Raw genomic sequence first — 21,043 nt, forward strand, 5'->3', positions numbered from 1 at the left:
CATGAGTAAGAGCTCCTGGGTGTGTCTGAGACCTCAGAGCTTACGGCATTTGCTGGAGGCAACACGACTCATTTGGTTCCTAAAACATTCTGTACCTAAAACCAGCCTACACCAGAGCCCCCTCCCAGCCTGTCGCCGCTGCGTTAGGGCACGTACACACACCAAGTCAGTGCTGGCTGCCCAGAACATCTGCTAAAGGTAAAGACAACTGCCCAGGCACTTATTCCTCAGTGAGAAAGGATGGAAAATAGTTCCTCTGGTTTGCAGAAGTAACATCTGTAAGGGCAGGAGTGCAACAGAAGCTGGCAGGCCTGTAAGGCATGGATGTGAAAGCGTTACGCCGCGTGTTACGAGCATCCCATGCCAGCAGCTCATCCCTAACCACGTAGGTACTTTACAGGCTCCCAGCTCCCAGTTACTGACAGCAAGTGCAAACCAAAGAATCTCCCTTTCTGGTGAAAAAGGCGTCTTTGGAGAGGGACTGCAGGGTTCCCTGTTTGCTTTCAACAGATGAGCTAAAGAATCTGCTTCTGACACGGATGCTCACACAGTGGGAAGCAGCTCTACACAGCCCATTAGTCCTGGGGTCCAGCACAAGCCAAAGATCTCTCCACACCAGGTGGGTGCAGAATGTGCTTCTCCTCCCAGCACGAGGCATGAGGTTACCTGAGGCTCCCCACGAGCTAAAGGAAGATGAAAGCTCAGCTTCCTGCGCACTGGAGAAGAGCAGGAAATGTAAAGGAGTGCCTCTCCCCAAGGAATGCTCATCCTGGCACTGCAGGTTAAAGCAGTGTGGGATTTTAAACCCTCAGTTCCCACTTTGTCTTTTGCAGAGAAGCTTCACGCTGGGGCACATAAACAGGGGAAGAGAGAGGGTAATGACTGCGAAGAGCGACACAGCCCAAAAAGTTCCCTCTCCTCTCAAGGGCAGCTTGCACAAACACAGGAGGTGCTGCTGCAGAGATCTACCCCATGTTTTAATACCAGCTACCAGTTCTAGCTACTCAGGACTCAGCCTCACGTTACAGTCAATTGAATCTTGCTGCCTGGAGGATACAGCTGCTCTTGTGCACACATCTGGCCAGATGAGATGAGATGCAGCACAACGTGGAGCTCTGCCCCCAGCCTGGTCCAACATTTCTCCCAGAAGATGCCATGAAGGTGCAATAAGGATAACATTGTATGTGTGGTGAGGTGGCTCTCTGCCACGACACCAGAGTCAGACCATGTCTTCTGCTGGTGTGGTTTTCAGGGCAGAAACCAAAACCAGGCTGGGGGGCGGTTCTGCTGCACTGGGGACAGAGGGCCAGGGACACAAGGTGCTTTTAGTTCTCTTTGCCCGAGCTCTTCTGAAATGTGGGTGCTTTAAGTACCTCAATAGATGTTCCTAATTAGGATGCAGCACAAATGACATCAAACTATAAGCTGAAACCTGCATGTGTACTAAGTGTGGGGTGGGGCTCGTCTCTGGGTGAAAGGAACAACCTGCAAAATGGACCTTAAAACAGTTGACAATTGTTTTGCTGAGACACCTGAACCATGTCACAGGGGGCAGGGATAGGATAACACCCCCTGCCCACCCCCCAAGACAAGCAACTGTCTGCAAACAGAACACACACAGAGTCTAAAGAGTAAGATATTACACATCCAATAATCTCTGTAGTAAGGTTTTACTTCCCTTGGAGGAACACCCTACGAGCTGGTTGGGGTATGCTCATTGTGAACCGTACCAGGTGTGTTTAGAGGAGCCAAACCCTGATTTCAAACACTGACATGGAGATGACAGGAGGATGCTGGTGGGCTGGACTTCACTGTGATCTTAAATGCAGGTCTGAAATCAAAGAGCTGGCTGTAAAAGTTCCTCCTCACAGAAGTGTGCACATCACACTCCACAGCTGTTTTGTTACACATTCCTCTGTGTGGCCCTGGGAAATGCCTCAATTACCCAGCGCCCATGCAAACATTTAAGAAGTTGACTTTCGCGTGGTAGACAGCGCTGTTTCTCTTAATTACAGGTTAAAGATCATTTAGTCATTTCCCTTCCAGTCTCCTTAACCTCCTCAAGTTTCCTGGATTTCATAAAAACATTTCCCTTCCCAGCACGTCTCAGCTGTAAGCTCGAAGTTTTCCATTTCCCTACCTGTATCGTAGTGTTCCCCCCTTCCAGAAGGGCAATGGCTAGCAGGATGCTCTCATGGAAGACTCTGTCACTGGTGGCATTCATGATGAGGTCTATGACCAGGTTGGATGCACCTTCTTTATCCAGATGGCACTGGACATCTGCCAAACTCATCTCACCTCGGCTCATGGAACTCGATCCGGAGCTTCCTCCTGTAAAGGTGATAAACAGGCTGAGATTCCAGCCCCCCCCACTCTGTGGTGATGGCACCTCTCTTCTGCTCTGAATTCCTAACCTCTCCTGGGCACATGTTTATTCACAGCGACGAGCTCAGCTCCCAGCACTGCTACAGAGCAGAGTTTGCAACTTAAAGCACCTCTCCCCCCACGAAGAGAGGCTGGGGGAGCTGGGCTGGTTCAGCCTGGAGAAGAGAAGGCTGTGGGGGGACCTCATTGCAGCCTTCCAGTCCCTGAAGGGAGCAGAGGAACAGGAGGGGAATCAGCTTGTTAAAAGAGTAGATAATGACAGGACAAGGGGGGTGGATTAAAGCTAAAGGAAGGAAGTTTAAATTAGATATTAGGGGGAAGTTTTTTACAGAGAGAGCGGTGAGGGGCTGGAAGGGGCTGCCCAGAGAGGGGGTGGGTGCCCTGTCCCTGCAGGTGTTTAAGGCCAGGTTGGATGGGGCCCTGGGCCACCCTGTGTAGCTCCAGGCCTGGAAGTTGGGTTGGAACTCTGTGATCCTTGGGGTCCCTTGAAACCCAGACCTGTCTATGATTCTATGATGAGATGGGTGCTTAATGCTGCTTTGTGATGTGTGAGTCTGTGGGAGGTGATGGCCCATGGGAGGACAGCCTAGACAACCCATATGGCTGTTGCTCCCCTTGCTAGCAGCAGAAGATGGGAAGAAGGGTGCTGTACTGGGAGAGGATTCTGGAAACAGCGTGGATTCAGGGATATACACAGAGGTAGAGGCTCAGCAGGACCAGTGAGGGAATGGAGACAAATCCCAGAGGATGGTGAAGCCCAAGCTCTGAAGCGTGGCAGAGCATGGCAGTGGGCAGCACAACACAAGGACAGATGAAATACATAGGTATTGACTTCAGCAAAGAGGTGGAAATAGAGTTTAGGGGCATTTTGTGTCTGATCAGGCCTGCTTCCAACAGGATTACCCACTGTCTTTATTCTGAAGAGGCAAAACCCACTGAACAGGGTGCCCAGAGAAGCTGGGGCTGCCCCGGGATGCACTGGCAGGGTTCAAGGCCAGGTTGGATGAGGCACCCTGGGCTGGTGGGGTGTCCCTGCCCGTGGCAGGGGGTTGGGAACAAAGTGATTTTTGCAGTTCCTTCCCACCCAAACTAGTCTTTGACTCTGATCACTGTGGTTTGACAACATGCTTGACATTACTGACATTTTAGCAATGGTCTCAAATGAAATAACCCATGCTTTATAGCTGACTGCAAATCAAGTTTTCCCTCATCCTACCCCACAATCTCTCTGTAACACGATGAAATGTTTTCCTTCAGATGGGGCTGATAACCTGACACCCCTACCAGCACGTTTCCCAAGTAATATTGCAGAAAATAAACTGATTCATTCAAACCAAAGCCACAGAATTCAAGCCAACCCAAGACAGTCTCTGGGAAGGATAAAACACTCTGCCTGCTTAATTTTGAAGCACATTCCCTAGTGCAGTCAGGAGAGAGAGAGAACGCTGCTCTCATCTGCACGAGGAAAAGGCAGCTGACACGATTAGAGGCAGGAGAGTGATGCTCCACTCAGCCCAAAGTGGAATCCCTGCAGGAGAGGTAAAACACACTGAAGTGTCCAAAACCAGCAGCGACACACAAGCAGGATTTCTTGCCCAGCTGTGTGGGAAGGTGGTTCTTTTTTGGGGGGATTTCATAGAACAGAACAGTAGGGGGAAAAAGCTCAAAAGGGTGGAGGGGAACCAATAAATCCCTATTTCACATGACTGGCCAGGCAGCCAGAGAGAGCCCTGGAGCACACGACCTGCTGCTGAGCAGGAGCACATCCTACCTCCTGCCCCGGCCTTGCTGGCGCCTCCGGCAGACAAGGGGCCGTTGCTGAAGGTGGTGAGGCTCTCGCGCCGTCCCGCCGGTCTCACATTCCCATAGTAACGGTTGACCAAAACTTGCCTGAGCGCCTCACCCTTGAGTCAAAGAGGACAAGGAAATCATGATGTGAGCTGGGGGGACAAACCAACGACTAGCATTCAGTAGCAAGGGGACTGCTGTTATCCTTAGCCTGCTTGTAGTGAGGGAGGAAGGGGCCAAAACCCTGGAGATGGGGAAAAGATTCGTTGAGCAACTTCTGATGTGCTCGGGCACGCCGGGCACTGGGGGCAGGGGGCATCTCATGGGGCTCAAATAAGATTAAGGCTTCCAAGCACCAGAAACAGCTACAGTTTTTGTGTACAGCTTCCTAGACACATTTTATTCTCCAAGAGGGTTGTGGGCTTTTTTTTTTTAAATTAAGATCTATTTTCTCTCTCGAAAATATAAAGAAGTTGCATCTGTATAACACCAGCACAACATGAAGAGGAGGATGAGAGGAAGAGCAACATGAGAAATGGCTTTGTGAGGAAGCAGACCATCTTCTCAAGCCTCTCCTGGTTTGCTATTCCACCCGTGTTACAGAGACACGCTTCTCTTCTCCTCTCCATCAGCAGCCGACGCGATCTAACGCCGCCAGCAAGCGGAAACCCAAACGATCCCCGCTGCATCCCAGCTCTTTGTTCCCAGCATCCCTGCTGGCAGCTGCCCGAGCCGCCCGGTCACGCCAGCAGTCAGCATCCGAGCACATGAGCCTGCAGACACTGCGGGGCACCGGTCCTCAGATAACCCCACAGCCCAGCCCCGGGGAGCACCCGGCACGTCGCCGCAGAGCACGCGCTGCTGCCGTCAGCAGAGGCCGGAGATGCTCTGAGCACGTCCTGGGCTGAAGGTTCACCTGCAGACCCAGCTCTGCTCCCACTGAAGCACCCACAGGAGCCCCCGGTAAAGCCATACAGGAGCTGGCGGTGCTGCCAGCATCGGGCAGGTACATCCACTGCAGCTGGATTAACAGACTTTTAGGAGGTCTTTGTGGAAAAAAAAAAAAGGGGGGAAAAAAAGCCCCTGGTGATGAATTTAACTGGGAGCTGCTGGTCTGCTAACGTTTCATTGAGTCAGGTTACAGAGGGGTTCTGGGGATTCCAGAGAAACTGATCTCACTAAGAGCAACTCTGCATTAAAAATCTGTTAGGATGAACTGAAGCATCCTGCTCTCCACCCTGACTCTGATTTCCAGCTGCGTTCTGAATCCGCTGGCTGGCTGAAGATTCCAAGTGCCATAAGTACAAGGTGTAACACGAGCTGTCACACAAGCAAAAAAACTTTCACAAGAGACCTTTAAACCACAAATAAACAGAAGCCCCTAAATGCAAAGGGGCTTGTATGAAACTCCAGTGCTGCTTTTGATACAGTGCTCACAAAAACCAGCTGGGTGAAATCCTTATCCCCCAAAAACCCACTTGGAATTTAACAGCCTTCACCAAACTTCCCCTCCAAAGGTGGAAGCTCAACACCTGCCCGTGGCTGGTCCCCACAAGGCTGGTGCCACTGCTGGGGTTGCCACCACCGCCCGCTTCCCATCACTGCAATTTAGCAGATTAAAAATTGTTCCCACAAGTTCATTAGTGTGAAAGCTGCAGCACAGGAGCTGCATATGATGGGATTGGATGGGAAGCAGCGGGGAGACAAGAAGTGAACTCAAAGGGAGCTTTGCAAACATCTGCTCCCAAAGGTGTCCCCCCAAAAAATAAACAGGCAAGTTACTTTGGAAGCAACAGAATAACACAACAAGCACTTCTCCAAGGGGCATACGCTTCCTACCCCTGCTTGGGACCAGCAGGGAACACTTAGAGAGGCAAGAGACTCAATTCAAAAGCTCAAGCAAATTCTTATCCCAGAGGAGCTGCTTCGACTGACAGCATTGTGAGTGTTTAGTACAGGAGGTAGTGCTTCAGCCACCCTCCTGCTCAGTCTGGCAGGTAGGGAAGGCTACATGACAGAACAAGGGCAAGTCAGACAAAAAAAACCCTTAACTACATCTTCCTCCTACATGTGTATGGATTAGAAAGGCAACTTGATACCCAGGTAAATCCTAGGCCAAAAATCAAGTTACAATGGAGGCCTCACATCACCCTGCTCCTCTCCTTTTAAACTGGCAGCTGTCACATCAAGTGGCATTTAAAACCAGTAATTTTTGCTACTTACTACAAAAATACCAACACTGATCGGACCATGTCACCTCCTTCTGAATCCAGAGGGGTAACTCAAGCCCCTGGGCTTCTCACTAGACTTTGCTTTTGGTCCACTGCAGAGCAGAAGGCAACTTCTACTCCATGGTCAAAAGTGTTGGGGTGAGAAGGGAAACCTCACAGAGGGGTCTAGCTCCGAGGACAGACCTGCAGCACCTCCATGGTCTGGAGCAGCATATCCAAACCAGGACAAGTAAACAGCAAGTACAGGTGGGAACCCCCACTGAGCATCTGCTGTTTCCAGTCTGAGAGCAAGGTGCCCCAAGATTCTGCAGGTTTGGCAATCCCCATTCACTGTGGGTTCCAATTCTAACTGGGAAGGACAACTCTGCTTCCTACAAAAATCATTCAAACCCACTGTGTTAGCTAACAAGTGTGTGAGTATGTGATCAAAGGAGAGGGGAGAAAAAAAATAAGTGGTATTTAAGAAACGTTGTAATTAATTCAGCTGCAATGCTTGGCTCTGGAACAGTTCCTTAACCATCATGTTACTGTTGTGCACCACTTTGATGCGTTCAGTATGCAAACAAATATCAGATGTTTGGCGGCAATGAGAAAAATCAAATATGCTACCTCAAAAAAACCCAACAGCACTGAGCTTCAGCTGCAGCCACCCCCAAGGTACACCAGCAGCACAGCATCCAACAGCGCTGGGCACCGACCAGCAGTGCAGATGTGATACACAGCTCAGTTTAAGTGATAAAACCCCCTGCTTTACTCTTTAAAATGGAGAATCTTAACTGATATTTAAGTGTGAAGCAGTTCAAAGTTGCTCCTATTTTGTTCTCAGCTCCAAGAGGAGAAGAAACAAGGGAATGCATTAGGGATGCTGGTTTTGCGTCTGGGCTGTTTGTGAAGGGGGAGTTGTGGCCAAGGCAGGCTCACAACCATGTGAGCATCACCAAAAGGGAGTGCTTTGAAAGGGCAGACAGGCTAGACCGGGATCTGAGGTTGAATTCTGAGCAGCCAAGCACTTGCTTCTTCCATTTAACACTGGAGATGGTGCTCCAGCACCCCGCTCCATGAGCGTGCCTGATCCTCTGAGATATTCCAAGAGCCTGACAGCAAGCAGTTAACCATAGAGGTTTCTTATGTGACTTATATTTCACTGTTTGAAAGGCAAAAGGTAGAGGGTTAGTACTGGATGTGCTTTGCTGCTGTACGTACCCTTCTATGATCCTCCAGCTGCCTCTGTGGTAGACTTTGATCAAGCTCCTGCTGTGTGTGCAGAAATTTCAATTTAAAGCAGAACAACACTAAAGAGACACTAACATCTTTGCACCCCTGGGAAAGGCTAAGGGAAGGCACAGCTGAAAGCAAGGGGGTGTTGGGGGGGGGGGGGAAGATCGACGGACAAGCTATCTAAGCAGAGCATCTCCCCTCCATGAGCTCTGGCAGTACTTCACCAGCCTGGTCCACCACCCTCCAGCAGCCCACCATGGCATGCACGTGTGCCAACGCATCCGCACGGGCTTAAAGGAAACACAAACCTCTCCAATTTTACAGTTACCAGTAACAAACAGGAGTTCTGAAGTACCCCAACCGTGCATGCCCATGCGTACACAGACACAGACACACACACACAACACCCTGCCCACCGTACACACGCTGCTGGGGGGAGTGGAGGTGCTCCAACACGTCTGACTGTGGTCACTGAAGCTCTTTTGAGACTGTGGAGGGCCCCTGACACACCTGGGGGATCTCCCTGCCAGCGCCACGGACTGCAGGGGGGTTTCACTGAATGAAGTCCCTCGGCATGAGCCACATTTCTAAATCAAATCTCTCTTACTGCAGATGTCAGTTTTCAGGAATAGAAACCATTGAGTTTTTTGCTGCTTTAGCCCAGTGTGGGAACAACTGCTCCATACAGGGATCCATCATAAACCAGGAGCCATCTCCCAAACATCTCAAAGTCATTCCATGACCACTCAGAGTTTCAGGTTACATTTAAGCATTACTCCACATAAAATTACAGATACAAAGGTCTGAGCCACCACAAAGTTTTTCTTCATGATTTCAAAGTGTATTTATAACCTTCATATCTACATAGCTCAAAGAGCTGACCCTGTCCTAGCCTGAGACCTGGACTTGCACTGACAGAGCAGCCAGTGGGACAACCTACTAATGCTACGTCTGGATGTCCCGTTAATTTCAAAAGAACTGGAGATTCCATAAATTCTTAGGTCTTAATTACAGCAATTAGTGACTGCTGATGCTGCAGTATCTCCTGAAGGAAATTCCTCTCCCTACCGCCCCAGCAGCCCTGAAGACCTGACCATTAGCTGTTTTGCTCTGGCATTTTAAATGAGCCATCCAGCTGCTCTGGGATCATGAAGCTTCATTAACAGCTTTGGACACCTCCCTTTGCTTTATCCAAGTTTTTTAAATATGGGAAGCAAAGCAAAAACTAAATTCTGCTTCGGGAGCCAGAGACCTGAAGTCCTGTCTCAGTAACACAGGGGGATCAGAGACTTTTCCTCCCTTAAAAGCCAAGGGGAAAGGGCTGAAAGGCACAAAGATTTGGGACTGCTTTACATGTTGGGGTCATTTTGTATTTTCAGACTACCATGCTGATGCTGTATTGGATTAAACCACTTCAACACATCTACTCCAGGTTGGATGGGCCCTGGGCCCCTGTGGCAGGGGGGTTGGAGCTCTGTGATCCTTGGGGTCCCTTCCAACCCAGACCAGTCTGGGATTCTATGATTCTATGATTGTTTTACACTAACACCACACGGGAGCACACATTTCACAGGGGGGGGGGTTCACCAACAAGACACTCCACCAGGACTACTTCAAACCACCGATATTTGCCTGCTGTACAAATATAGGTGGGTGACACACCTCTACAGAGCTTTCCGTTTCTGGAGGCTGCGGCAGCTAGTTGAAAGTAAAATGCAGAGAAATTAGTCATTCTTCAAGAATGTCTCTTCCCAACAGATATCTAGTGGTCAACGCTCAGGGGAAGGGAGCTAGCAGAGCCCTCGACTCCAGCTGAATCATCACAAATGAATTACAGCCACAATTACTGTTTACACCCTCCCAATCCCACCCCCACCTCCCCATCCCAGAAGGGCTAGAGTTTGGAAACTCAGTGGGTATCCTTGGCGCACCCCAAAGCGCTTCCCACGGGCACAGAAGCACAAGCCCCAAGCTCTCGCTGCCGGCGTGATGGGCAGGGGCACTTTTAGTGGATTCTCATTTACAAACATAATTTTCCTGAGACGAAAGGTGCGTGATACAGGACCGAACACGGGCAACGAAACAAGAGGCTTGACAGGGACAGCTTTCCAAATTTAAAACACCTATTGTCACACTGGAGCAGATGCAGACAAGCAACTTCGATCCCGCAGAGCTCAGACACACAACGAGGCTGAAACATCCAAGCCAAGCTGCCTGCTTAACCATGGGTAAATAGATTTCACTGCTCAGGAACAGGCACTAAGAAATAAGACAAGGACGATGCAGCAATACCAAATTAAAGCAGCCGCCTGCTGTTGTGCCTGCCCAGGGGGCACAGGAACAGACAGACAAATCAAGCACGGGCTGGGAGAGCAACTGAGGTACTTTAACCCCACGTCTGCTGCAGCCTGGGAAGGGCACAGCAAAGGGAGAGGGGAGGCCAAAAGGCTAAATACAGAGAGACACTGCTTCCCAGGAAGGAGCTAGAGGATCAGGCACTTCCCCTGCACTGCTCCGTGGGCTGCAGCTCCCTGGCCAGGAAGAGCTGCTCTCCGTTCCTCTCCTAATGGACTTTCCTCCTGGCTCCTTCACGTGGCCTTCGGTACACCGTTTCCTTGCATTGTCACCGCTCTTGGAACCTTCACAAGCATGCAAACCATTTCTCTCCTGGTCAAACTGAAGCTGGGAGTGTTTAAGCCAGGGGAGCAAATACAGGAAAAGCCTCATTTAGGCCGAGGAACAGACGGTTCCTGCGCAGCCCGCTTTGTGCACCCTCACGCCTTGGAGGCTGGACACTGGGAACGCCGCACGGAGTCATTAGGGAGTCTGGGCACATTGTTCTGGCCCCAGACACTGTCTGCACAACTTGCTCCTGAGCAAAGCAAAATAAATAAAAATACAAATTCCTCCTTTCTTAAGGAGTCAACAGCAGCAAGGAAATCGTGAGAACTCCCCTGCACGAGGAATGAGGTGCCTGCCATCCAGGGGGCTGGAGCTGGCAGGTCCAGAGGACACGCCTGACACAAGATAACATCCTGGACTTGGGTTTCCAAATGGAAGCCTCCTTGTTCCGTGCCTTACACCACGACCCCCTTTTGATCAAACATACATGTACGTTTTGGGGCTGAAAACCAGCACAGATGAAGAATCAGCATGAAATGATCTTTCCAATTTAACTGGAGAAGGAAAACGTACATACCCTAGCTAGCAAATTCCCTGTGCCTTCCGACTGCCACACGTATAAATAGCTCAGCGTGTTCGAACCGGCCCCGCAAACTCATCTGCGAGCAGCAGCTACTGCCCTCAGAGGGGCTCGGACGGAGTGTTCCAAGCAAGCAGGGCCTTTGGCAATCCTCCAGCAAGAATATAAACTCCAAACACCGAAACTGTTATCCCTTTGAGTCAAGAAGGGCGTAACATGGCACAGAATTAGGGCTGCCCCTCAAGCTGCAGCAGTGAAGTACTGGCTCAGGCTCTACCAGCAGGGCAGGAGACTAGGCCGAAGTGGTCATTATGCTACATCCCGTGTGCCTCCAACAGCAGCGATGGTTTGGGGGGCAGGGGCAAGTCTATGGGACACTAAGATGCTTCACTAACAGCAGCCAGGCCAGCGCCAGGGACACAGAGGCCCAGGTTTTAAACTGTAACAGAGTGGGAGGCAGGGTCTGAGAAGAGTACATCATCGTTGCTTTCTGTGAGCAGGAGCTCCTTTCAGCCCGCTGTGCAAACCCCCCTCTTCCTCTGACGGCTCCATTCCCGCAAGGCTGGCAAAGAAACCAGTCATCATTAGCTATAACAGGAGAATTACAGTTTCCTTGACCCGCTGGTGACTGTAATGCTTCTAGCATCCATTTCCCCAACACGGAGTACGTGCGTTTCCCAGAACGGTCTTTATCTGACTCAACAGTGGATGTACCCACCTCAAAAACCACCAAAGCCAGTGACAGCTCAAGTGTGAGCTCAATACGTCTCGACTTACGAGACATGGAAGAGGTTTCAGTCCTTTTCCTTTATGGTTTTGAGGAAGGTATGAAAGTTGTATTTACGTTTGCTTTCAAAACAACCATAAAGATGAAAGTTGTCTAATCCTGTCACAGAACAGCCAAGCAACTAACACTGTGGAGAGAAAAGAGGAAGCGTAGGTACATTTTCATTCAGGTTTAAAGCCTCAGGAGTGCTTTTCTCTCTCTCTTTTTTTAATTCAACACTGCAGTAAACACCCAGAAGACTGAGGGCTGAAAAGGCTTGGAAAGCACTGCAAAGGCAGGTGGAGATTCCAGCTCACAAAGACTGGGACTGCTCTGGAGAGCAGCTCCCACAAAACAGGATGGACACCACCTCACGCTGAAATGTCACAAACGGGTGGGAAATACTCTGGGCAGAAGCAGCCGCACGGTTGTGTAAGCATGCACATGGGAACACTCCCGAATACCTGATCCTTTTCTCTCCAGCCTCACCAAACTTTGGGCAAAATACCAGCCCAATCAGCACACTCACAGGAACAAGCTGCCTCTACTTCAGCCCAGCTTCGAGTACAAAGGAGGAACCTCAGGCTCCTTAACGTCCACAGCCTGATGCCACCTTCCTTCAGGTTGTTTTCCAATCAGGATCTAAATTGGACACAAAGGAGACTTGCTGGTGCAAGGCAGCAGTAAACCCACACCTGTCCTGGGAGGTCCACAAGGTTGGCACCCAGCATTTTGAAGAGCCTTAAGTCAAACTGAACTGGTTTGGCTCAGCAGGGAAGCAGCGGTGAGGAATGAGATGCCCTGTGAGTCGCAGGAAGCCGGGTTAAAGTACCGAGCGGTCCCTTCTGGTCCTGAAATCTGTGAATTCAGGAACCAGCCCAACTCCATGCATATGGCATCTAATTATCAGGGTGGTGAGGGGAGAGATTTGGCATAGAGGAGGAAACAAAAAGGGGAAAAACACAACTACAGTCAGCCAAAGGTCACACTCAGCTTTTGATAGCTTGGTTATATATGAAGATCTCAGATACACTCTCTTCTGAAACCATCGCCCTCTGCCTCAGCTCTCACACTACCATCTCCCACACCAGCGGGGTTCCAGTGGGACTGGCTGTTTGGATACAGCCCTGGAAGTCCCTCTCCACTTTTCCCTGCCTTTCTTCAATATCATCTCTTTTCTCTGTGAAATGCATTCAGTAGAGCTCTTCCCTGAAAGCCATGCAAGGGAAAGCAAAGCACCACCTAGTCTGATTCACAAGAGACCAGAGCACAAATCACATCGCTGCCCTTCACTTCGGTGACACCAGAAAGCTCCACGTAGGTTACCTGCCTGCCAGGTCTCCTTCCTAAGGCCAGCACTGTTACCCTGCAGAACCACGACCAGATTTGGACAGGAAATTTCTACCCTCTGCAGATGATACGTAGGTGTTTGCTCGACTTGCTATGGGTGGGTTTCAGGGCAGAGGGGAACGGCTGGGAATCAGCAGCAGTGAACTGCTTTGACAGACTTCCCACGTTACACTTCACCATCATAACAGACCAGCACCAAAACAGCTGAGCAGGGTGTTTTTAGCAACAGGGATCACAGAATCACAAGGTTGGAAAAGACCTTTAAGATCATCAAGTCCAACCATTCCCATCCTGTGCTCACACTTCCATGAATTACGAGGCAGTGGGAGATGCAGAGCAGCACCTTGTCCTAGCATGGGCTCCTCTGAGCCCTGCAGCTCTCCCTGCCCTCACAGACACGGGATTTATGGGGGCCAAAGGCAGCCTGTCCCTCACACTCCTCCCTGGCATGTGATGGAGCAGCAGCCACACGCTTACACCCCCTCACCTTGTCACGGTGGTGCACGCTCACATCAGGGGCAAGGCTAAAATCCATCCCCACTCTATCCCAGTGAATTTGCAGAGACGCTGTGTGCTGCCAGACCATGAGGTGGGAAATTCGGGCTCAGGGCTCTCAGTGCCCGCACTGAAAGGTCACCCATCTGCCTACGGGAATGCCTGCTCTCATTTTCCAGAGTCTTCAGCTGAGAAACCACGTTTAACTCTGGCTGGGGCTTTCCTGGAGTGAGAGACCTCAGCCTCCAATACGCCACTGACCTTCACTTTAAATCCTCAACCTGGCAGGTCTTTTACAGTAACTGAACATCCAGAGAGCCAGCTTCACTGCACATTTTACATCAGCAGCTTTAATTAGCTAATAAGCCGGTCTAACTCTTTTTTGCTGTTGTTGTTACAAAGAGCTATAAGAAATGTTCCAGCCTCCCTTTTCCAAAGAGCTCACCAGTTCCAGTTTGTGCAGTAAAAATGGTCCAAAGCTTGCAGGATTTCTGAAGGGAAAAAATATAAAGACAGCCCACAAAAATTTATGAGAGCCTGCATTTCCTCTGCTCGAGACATAACAAGTGAAGCACTGTCTAAGTGCAAAATACACAAGAGGAATGGCTCTGGGATAAGCTGTCTCCACAAGGAAAATCATTTGGAAGTGCATCCCTCCAGCACTTCAGAGGTTAATGAATTTCCCAATTCCAATCAGACGATGCATAAAGTAGCACATATTCTGCACCTTACTCAGCTGTCACAGTTCTAGGTTATCGCTGATAAAGAGAACTGAGAAGGTTACTTCAGTCAACCCCTTTGAACCAGGATTTTCAGTTCCTTTTTCAGCTACTTGAAACCTCAAGTGAAGAGGTGAAAAGAAAACCACCCAAAATTACGCCGGGTGGGTCTGCAGGTGTATTCTGCTGGATATGGTTTTATCAGCTGCAGAGAGAAGTGTCATCACTGAACGACAACAGGAAAAAACCCCAACAATAAAAAAAACCCAACCTGAGGTTTTACTTAATTTATGTTTTTTAACTTCAAATCTTCACAAATTGCAAAGGAAACTCAGCGTGCTCATTAAGTTTTGCTGGATTTGGTCATTTTGGCATTTGCTGGCTCCTGCCCAGCGCCCAGGCAGCCCTGTGGGCTTGAGGGGAGCCACAGAGCACCCCTGTTTCACCCTGAAAATCCAAACCCCAGACGCAGGCAGCACGGGGCTGGCGTGGTCACGGGAAGCAGCAGCAGCCCCACAGCAGCTACCGACGTAGGCTGGGGTTGGGGGGGGGGGAGTGGAGGCCGGCGCGGTCCGCGGTGACAGTAAACATCTCCACGGCGTTTATTGGCAATGGCTGCTGAAGGTCACACATCAGCAGCGGGCCCAAATTCCAGGAAAAAAAAAAAAACAACAAACCCAACCACCCAACCGAGCTGTTCTTATGTAACTGCTGCCTGGATGTTGGCGGGTGCCCAGCGGAGCAGCTCACTGCGATGTGGCTCGGAGGGGGGAGAAGTATATATATAAAAAAAAAACCCAAAAAAGCTAAAAAATAATGAAATAAAGAAAGTAGGACATCTCCCAGCCGCGTTCTGCATCCTGAGCATGCCACCTGCAGGTCAGTGCTGACAGCTCTCGCCTTCTCTGCCCATGAAATATGAATGTGCTGCTCCAGGACGTACGTGTTTCAGCGGCCAAGGCTCGCGCTGCAGGTGGAAACTGGGCCGTGCTGTCTCCAAATGCCGATCCGGGCCCAGGAGAGCGGCTGGGAACGCTGCGTTGCAAACAGGAATGCCTCAGCAGGGAGGGAGAGGAGCTGCCCGAGCCAGCCTGGATCACAGGGAGCCCACGGTGGAGCTTGTCGTCTCAGCTTCAGTCGTGGAGCACCACAAAAATCTGCGTTGGTGACACGCCCGGGCTTCAGAGTGGGTCAGGGATGAAAGGAAAAGTGAATTAAGCTGGTGTGTCTGAGTACAACTGGGGTTCAGTTATCACTGCTGGGTGAAGAGTCACATTTGATGGCACTTGCAGTCCTGAGCCTCTTCTCTGAGAAACCAGCATAGCCAACAGCTCCATCAAGAACAGATTTCGGCAGCTCCAGCCCAGCAAGGAGCCCATCAAGAGATACTCAAGGCCTGAGGGCTTTTCTAGACTGGGAAGTGCCCTGCCTCAGGGCTTTCTACTTTCTGAAGAACTTGAGAAACCTGCACAGAGCCACTGCCCCATCCAGCTCTTCAGCTCCAGTCCAACCCCTTCAGCTCCTAGTGCTGGTCCATACTCTGGGAGAGCCTGTGGAGCTGGAGGAACGGGAGCCCTGCTGCGAGCAGAAGAGATGAGCTCTGAGCAGAGAAGTCCCCAGGGTCAGGACAAACCCTGACACAACCACGCTGCAAGGAAGGGACAAAATAGTTGACAGTTTCCAAGAGTTTTGGTTTCTCACCAGAAGAAATCATGCTTTATCATCTGTCTTTCAAGCCCCCCCTTCTGCTCCTTAGTACCAGCCTCAGGCAGCCCCTATCCCAAAGGTCTGCAGACTTTTACAGCTTTACAGGAACCTGAACGCTTTGGAAATATTGCAAAATGACTTTGACTCTTAGTGTATCCCAATTTCTGTCCCCAGAAGGAAAATCTTTTACAAAACCCTACACGGCAGCAGATGCTGCAGAGCTCAAAAAACCCCACAATCTAGAAGAGCTTGAAAATGCTGTCACCTTATTCCTGCCAGACCAGATAATGGTCCCTGGACTGCAGTAATGGAAGTGGAAAGCAAACACAGCTTCTCCTAGGAAAACTCTAGCTCTCTCCTGCCCCTCGTTTCCAACAAGAGAATTCCAGACAAATCCCTCAACAGCAGCACGTGAACTAGGCTGACAGCCACAACTGTACTACCCCTCTGCCCCATTTCCATGATGTTTTCCAGCACCACAGATGCCCCAAGAAGCCCGTGGGCTCAGCCAGGCATTGGCAGGGGCTGCTGCTGACCTTAGGCTCAGGTCGCAGCGTTCACCATCCTTCCTGTTCTGCAGGGGATTTCCTACCACCAAGGTGAATTCCAGCATTATTCACCCGAGTTAGAGAAGGGCAACTCCCTCTCTCCGCTCACACAGACGTTAAGGGGCACCACAACACCCAGTTCCTACTGTGACTTTCAGAAACCAGCACACGGAGCTCCTGCCATTTTCTTCTTGGGGTTCTTGGTTTCAGCACTCGCTGGCACCGCTCTGCAGCGAGCGACTAAGAACGTGACTCTACCTACGTATGCTGTGACACAGATACCACCAAACCACACTAAGATGGGTACTTAACTTAGAGTTTTACCCTTGGGGAATAATGAGCATTTCAGCTGATCAGAAAGAGCACACTGAGCAGCACTCGACAGAAAGGGAAGTTAATACTACTCGTAACGGAGATGTGGGTGTTCTTTACCCTGTTTACAGCTTCCAGGGTTGACCAGGGGGAAGGAAAGTGAGGGTTTTCCAGTGGTCAGTGGTTCAAGCCCTGTCCCAATCCCTCTGTGCAAGCAGCCAGCACCTGCTGCTGATGGTTACAGCCTCATCTGCTCCCTCCACACAGATACTCCATCGAGGAGCAATAAAAGTTCCTCCTGTGCAGCCTCTAGAACTGCTCCCCAGGCTCTAGCTGAGTTACTGCAGACTGTGCACCACAGCCAGAAACCGAAGGGGAAAGAGATTCCTATTATGACTTAATTTGCAATTAAACAATTCAAGTTTGTCTGAAGTTTCTCCAAGATAAAATGATAGGTCTGTGCTGTTCTGAGGAGCTGCAGCACCACCATCCAAGGGGTCTGGTGCCTGATGGAAGCTTTAATGTGCTACAGATCAGTTTTACAGAACCAGAGTGTGCTGCTGGTGTGTACTGCCCAGGTAAGGGGGAGAAAAGGGATCTTTGCTTATATAAAAAGAAAGAAAATAATCACACCAGAGGTTAGACATGGCAGCACTTCCCTAACGAAGAAATGCTAACAGTTGCCTATGATGCCTGGTCAGACTCAAGTGCAGTCAATGGAGACAGTGTGGTCCTTCACCCAGACCCAGAGCCTTCCTCCCTGAACGTCCCACCCATCAGCTACACTAACAGCACAGGCACACTGGGAGTGGAGAAATTCTACCAACAGACAGAGGGATAACCACTCCCAGGAGCTCCAGCTGAGGATTTGTCTCATAAGGAGCTTTTTGTGGAAGCTGAAATGGGAGATGGGAAAGTAGCTGGTATCTCACATGCTGGCTGGACTGTCCACTCCAGCCTGGAGTGGGGACCCTGGCGTACACAGGCATGACTGTGATGGCACTGTCCTGCAACACAGCAGAAGCCTAGGCATCCCAGCCAGGGCTGGGTTAAAAACAAACCAAACCCCCCAAACTCCGCTTTGCTCTTGTGAGGAATTCTGCTCCTTCCCTCCCCTAAAAGCTGGGCTGCACAGAAGAGACCCTCCAACCCAAACCTGGGTGACAACAGGTTTTGGTCAAATTTTGTGTCAAATACTCTGGATTTCTAACCCCTTCAGCGGGCAAGGACGACAAGAATTATTTGGTCCTTGGACTTAAGTTCACCCAGGGGACACCAACTGATGAGCATCAAAATTAACAAGTTGCACAGAAAGCAATTTATGGTGCATTCATACACCATAAGCAACATTTTAAGCACCTTCAGTGGTCCAATTTTGTTCCACATAAAAGGTTGGCTTGGCTTGGGAGGGAAGGCAGGAAACAAAGCACAGAGAGGAAAGTATTTCTCTTTTTTTCTTTCCCCCCCTCTGGCACGTCAGTAAAATAAGGTGCCAGTCAATCACTTTCTCAGTATTATACATTTATGCAAAAAGGATCTCAAATTCCACACCCACACGTGGGGTTTTTTGGGCTGGATGAGGAAGTAGCAGCAGTGGAGGCAGCTCAGCTCCCCCCGCCGCCCCACGCCAGCGCCCCAACCAAAGGCAGGGCTTTTGCAAGTCCTTAGAAAGCTCCATTTCAGTTAAACTGAAAGTTCACACTCAAATATGGCTTTTCCGCCCTTAAAACAGCTACAGACAGCATAAACCCAGCCTGGGCTGCTGCGCTGCCAACGGCAGGCACGTTTTTTGATGGTAGGAAGGTTTTCACACTGAAATACCTCCAGCAGCCGGTACTTCTCAGCGGGTTACACCGCACCGCTTTCACAACACAGCCCAAGGTTTCACGCGGCTTTATCCGCCAGACCCGACTAAGAACCGACAGGAAGGGCAGGAGATGCTTTGATGAAGCGCATGACTGTCACCTTCCTCAGCAGAGCTGGCAAGAGGGGTTGTGCAGCCGGACCCCCAGCCCCCCTCAACATCCTGCCTGGGATGGGAGGCAGCAAGCGGAGAGGGCTCACTCAGGGCGGGGGGCTTCTCTGGCTGGCTCCTGACAAGCTATTTCTACTTCTGCATGAAGGTTGCTAATAAATATTTCCCGCCCCTCCAAGGATAAATTAACTAAGTATTTAGGTTTTCAAATGAAAAGAGGGAGCCTGTTCAGCGGTGACAGTTGTTGCAACCGACTGTGAAGCGCTGCTGGTTTTAATGGTGCCTGTGGCGGGTTGATGCCGCAAAGGCACTCAGAGACAGTCCTAAATTTCATGGCATCTACCATGGCACTGGGGTGACTGCAGGCTGCCAGAAGTCCTAGCTGCATTTGGATTAATATTCCAAGTAATGACAGGTGGGATTAGTTACAGTAACTATTCCCAGCGAGACACACGGCAGACTGAGAACTCAACTAATTGACTGACACAGGCGTACGAATTAGAAAGCTCAGTGCTGAAGAGACGACAGGACAGGTCACAGGGCTACTCATCAAACACACACCATAGAAACAACACTGGAGAAAAGAAATAAAATCAAAACCTCAGCATTATCCAATTCAATGGTAATCTGCTGGGAAAGAAAGAAGGGGAAGAAGTGAAAGCAAGTGTTAGTAAGGTAAATGACAAATAAACTTCATGTTAGGATCTTATAAATCATTTAACACTTTACTGCTGCAACCCAACATTGTGAGTGTTTTACAGTCGGCATGAGCAACGTGTGCAAGTGCCGGGATGGGGAACCGACGCTGCTGGAAGCGCTGCAGCAGGGAGCTCCAGGGGCAGGATGCGCCCCGGCTTTGTTCCCATGCCAAGTGACAAACCACATGGGGTGGCTGACCGGGATCCAAGAACTTCACCCCTGGGCAGGAGAGACACCGCCAGCTGCGAGCGGTGGCAGGAGCGCAGAGGCTGGAGTTCCAGTTTGGGAAGGGGAACATGAGTCCTGCAGAACATGAGTCCTGCAGAACGGAGGCTAATCATCCGGTAGGCACCCAGGGAGAGGTGTATGAATGACATGTTTCAGGGAAGTAAAAAAACCCAGGTCTAGCCCACACTGTCAGTGTAGTAGAGCTTTCTGCCCATGGAACACCCGCAGTATGCTACCCATCGCCGAGCGAACCTGAGCGCCTGCCAAGACGAGGAGTCTTGAGCAGGATGTAAAGCTCGGAGCCTTCCCACAGGCTCCTGTGCATCTGCGCCCTCGCCACCGTCTCTGTGCACCACAGAGCCACCCCAGCCACCCCACCCGTGCTAGCAGGAGGGCACAGCTCTGTGTTCTCACTGCCCATCCCACCTATGGAAGGGGCACGAACACAGGCCAGGTGGGCATGGAATTTTCCACACTTCTGCTGGAAGATTAAGTGTGGGAGGAGGAGTAACATCTTTTTATAAATCTGATGGTTCCAGCAAGCGCCACATGGCATTACAGCAGAGGCAGATGCTACGCCAGAGCTCACACAGCGCTCTGCTGCAGAGCACTGCTTGGGAGTGACTGCTGGCGGCTCTAACAACACCCAACCCACAGGCAACACTGCTTGTGTCACCTGTGTGCTGGTCACTGGAGCGACTTCATGGATGCAGGGGCTCCCGGGCTTAGAGTGGGTGTGCAAGGGGTGTCACGTGTCCTCCCCCACCCCTTTGGGGTTCTTTGTTACGCTCCAGAATGATTTAAAAACAAAAGGTATTGCCTTTTCAGTAGTGTCTAAATACAGTTATGTGAGTCACAAGGGAGAATAAATACTGTTGCACTTCTCACAGCCAGACAGCAAAAGCTGTTCTACTACTACTAGCAGTCTATCTGTAAGCCATCAGCTGCTTTTTCATAGACGGAAACCATCTCCCAGGCAAGCATATTCTTATCTCAAGTTACACAACTCATCTACTGTTTCAGAAATTAATGCATCTTCTACTCTCAGAAGATTTCTACAATCTTGCTGGGTTCTCCACAGCCTGAATGGTGCAAGTTAACATTAACAGCACCTTCTAGAAATGCTGCTGTGCCTGAGTTGGCCAAATAAAGCCTAAGGAACACCTAGGAATGAATTTCTGTTTAGAAGAATCTCTGAGCAGCATATTGCTTTTAAAAGAGAAAAAAAAACCCTCAGAGCTCTCATTTGGGTTTTGTTGGCAGATGGTATATAGGGTATATATCACCCAGCCTTTTTACTGCTGAAGGTGACCTTGGGCAGTGTCTCTTGGCTGATGGGAATGCACACTGATGTGCTCACCAACTGTAACCCCAAATCTGTGGCTACACTGCATCTGCTCCCCCAGCTTTGGGCAAGAGG

The 21,043-nt window shown here is 50.2% G+C and overlaps 1 protein-coding gene across 4 annotated transcripts in view; it reads right to left on the minus strand.

Annotated features, from left to right (window-relative positions):
* The window catches only part of ITPR1 (inositol 1,4,5-trisphosphate receptor type 1), a gene marked incomplete at its 5' end in the record, with an annotated part of 159,646 nt that overhangs the window by 57,388 nt on the left and 81,215 nt on the right, over window positions 1-21,043 (minus strand). Inside the window, 5 exons of one of the 4 annotated variants that reach the window (XM_084269793.1) lie at window positions 2,141-2,331; window positions 4,157-4,289; window positions 7,608-7,655; window positions 9,285-9,320; window positions 19,297-19,326. In XM_084269793.1, the coding sequence (XP_084125919.1) occupies window positions 2,141-2,331; window positions 4,157-4,289; window positions 7,608-7,655; window positions 9,285-9,320; window positions 19,297-19,326 (438 nt within the window). Of the gene's footprint in view, window positions 1-2,140; window positions 2,332-4,156; window positions 4,290-7,607; window positions 7,659-9,284; window positions 9,321-19,296; window positions 19,327-21,043 lie in introns of all 4 variants that reach the window. The other 3 variants (XM_084269790.1, XM_084269791.1, XM_084269792.1) reach the window with 3 other exon arrangements.

This window comes from Gallinula chloropus, assembly GCF_964237585.1.
Source record: "Gallinula chloropus genome assembly, chromosome: 12".
NCBI lineage: Eukaryota > Metazoa > Chordata > Aves > Gruiformes > Rallidae > Gallinula > Gallinula chloropus.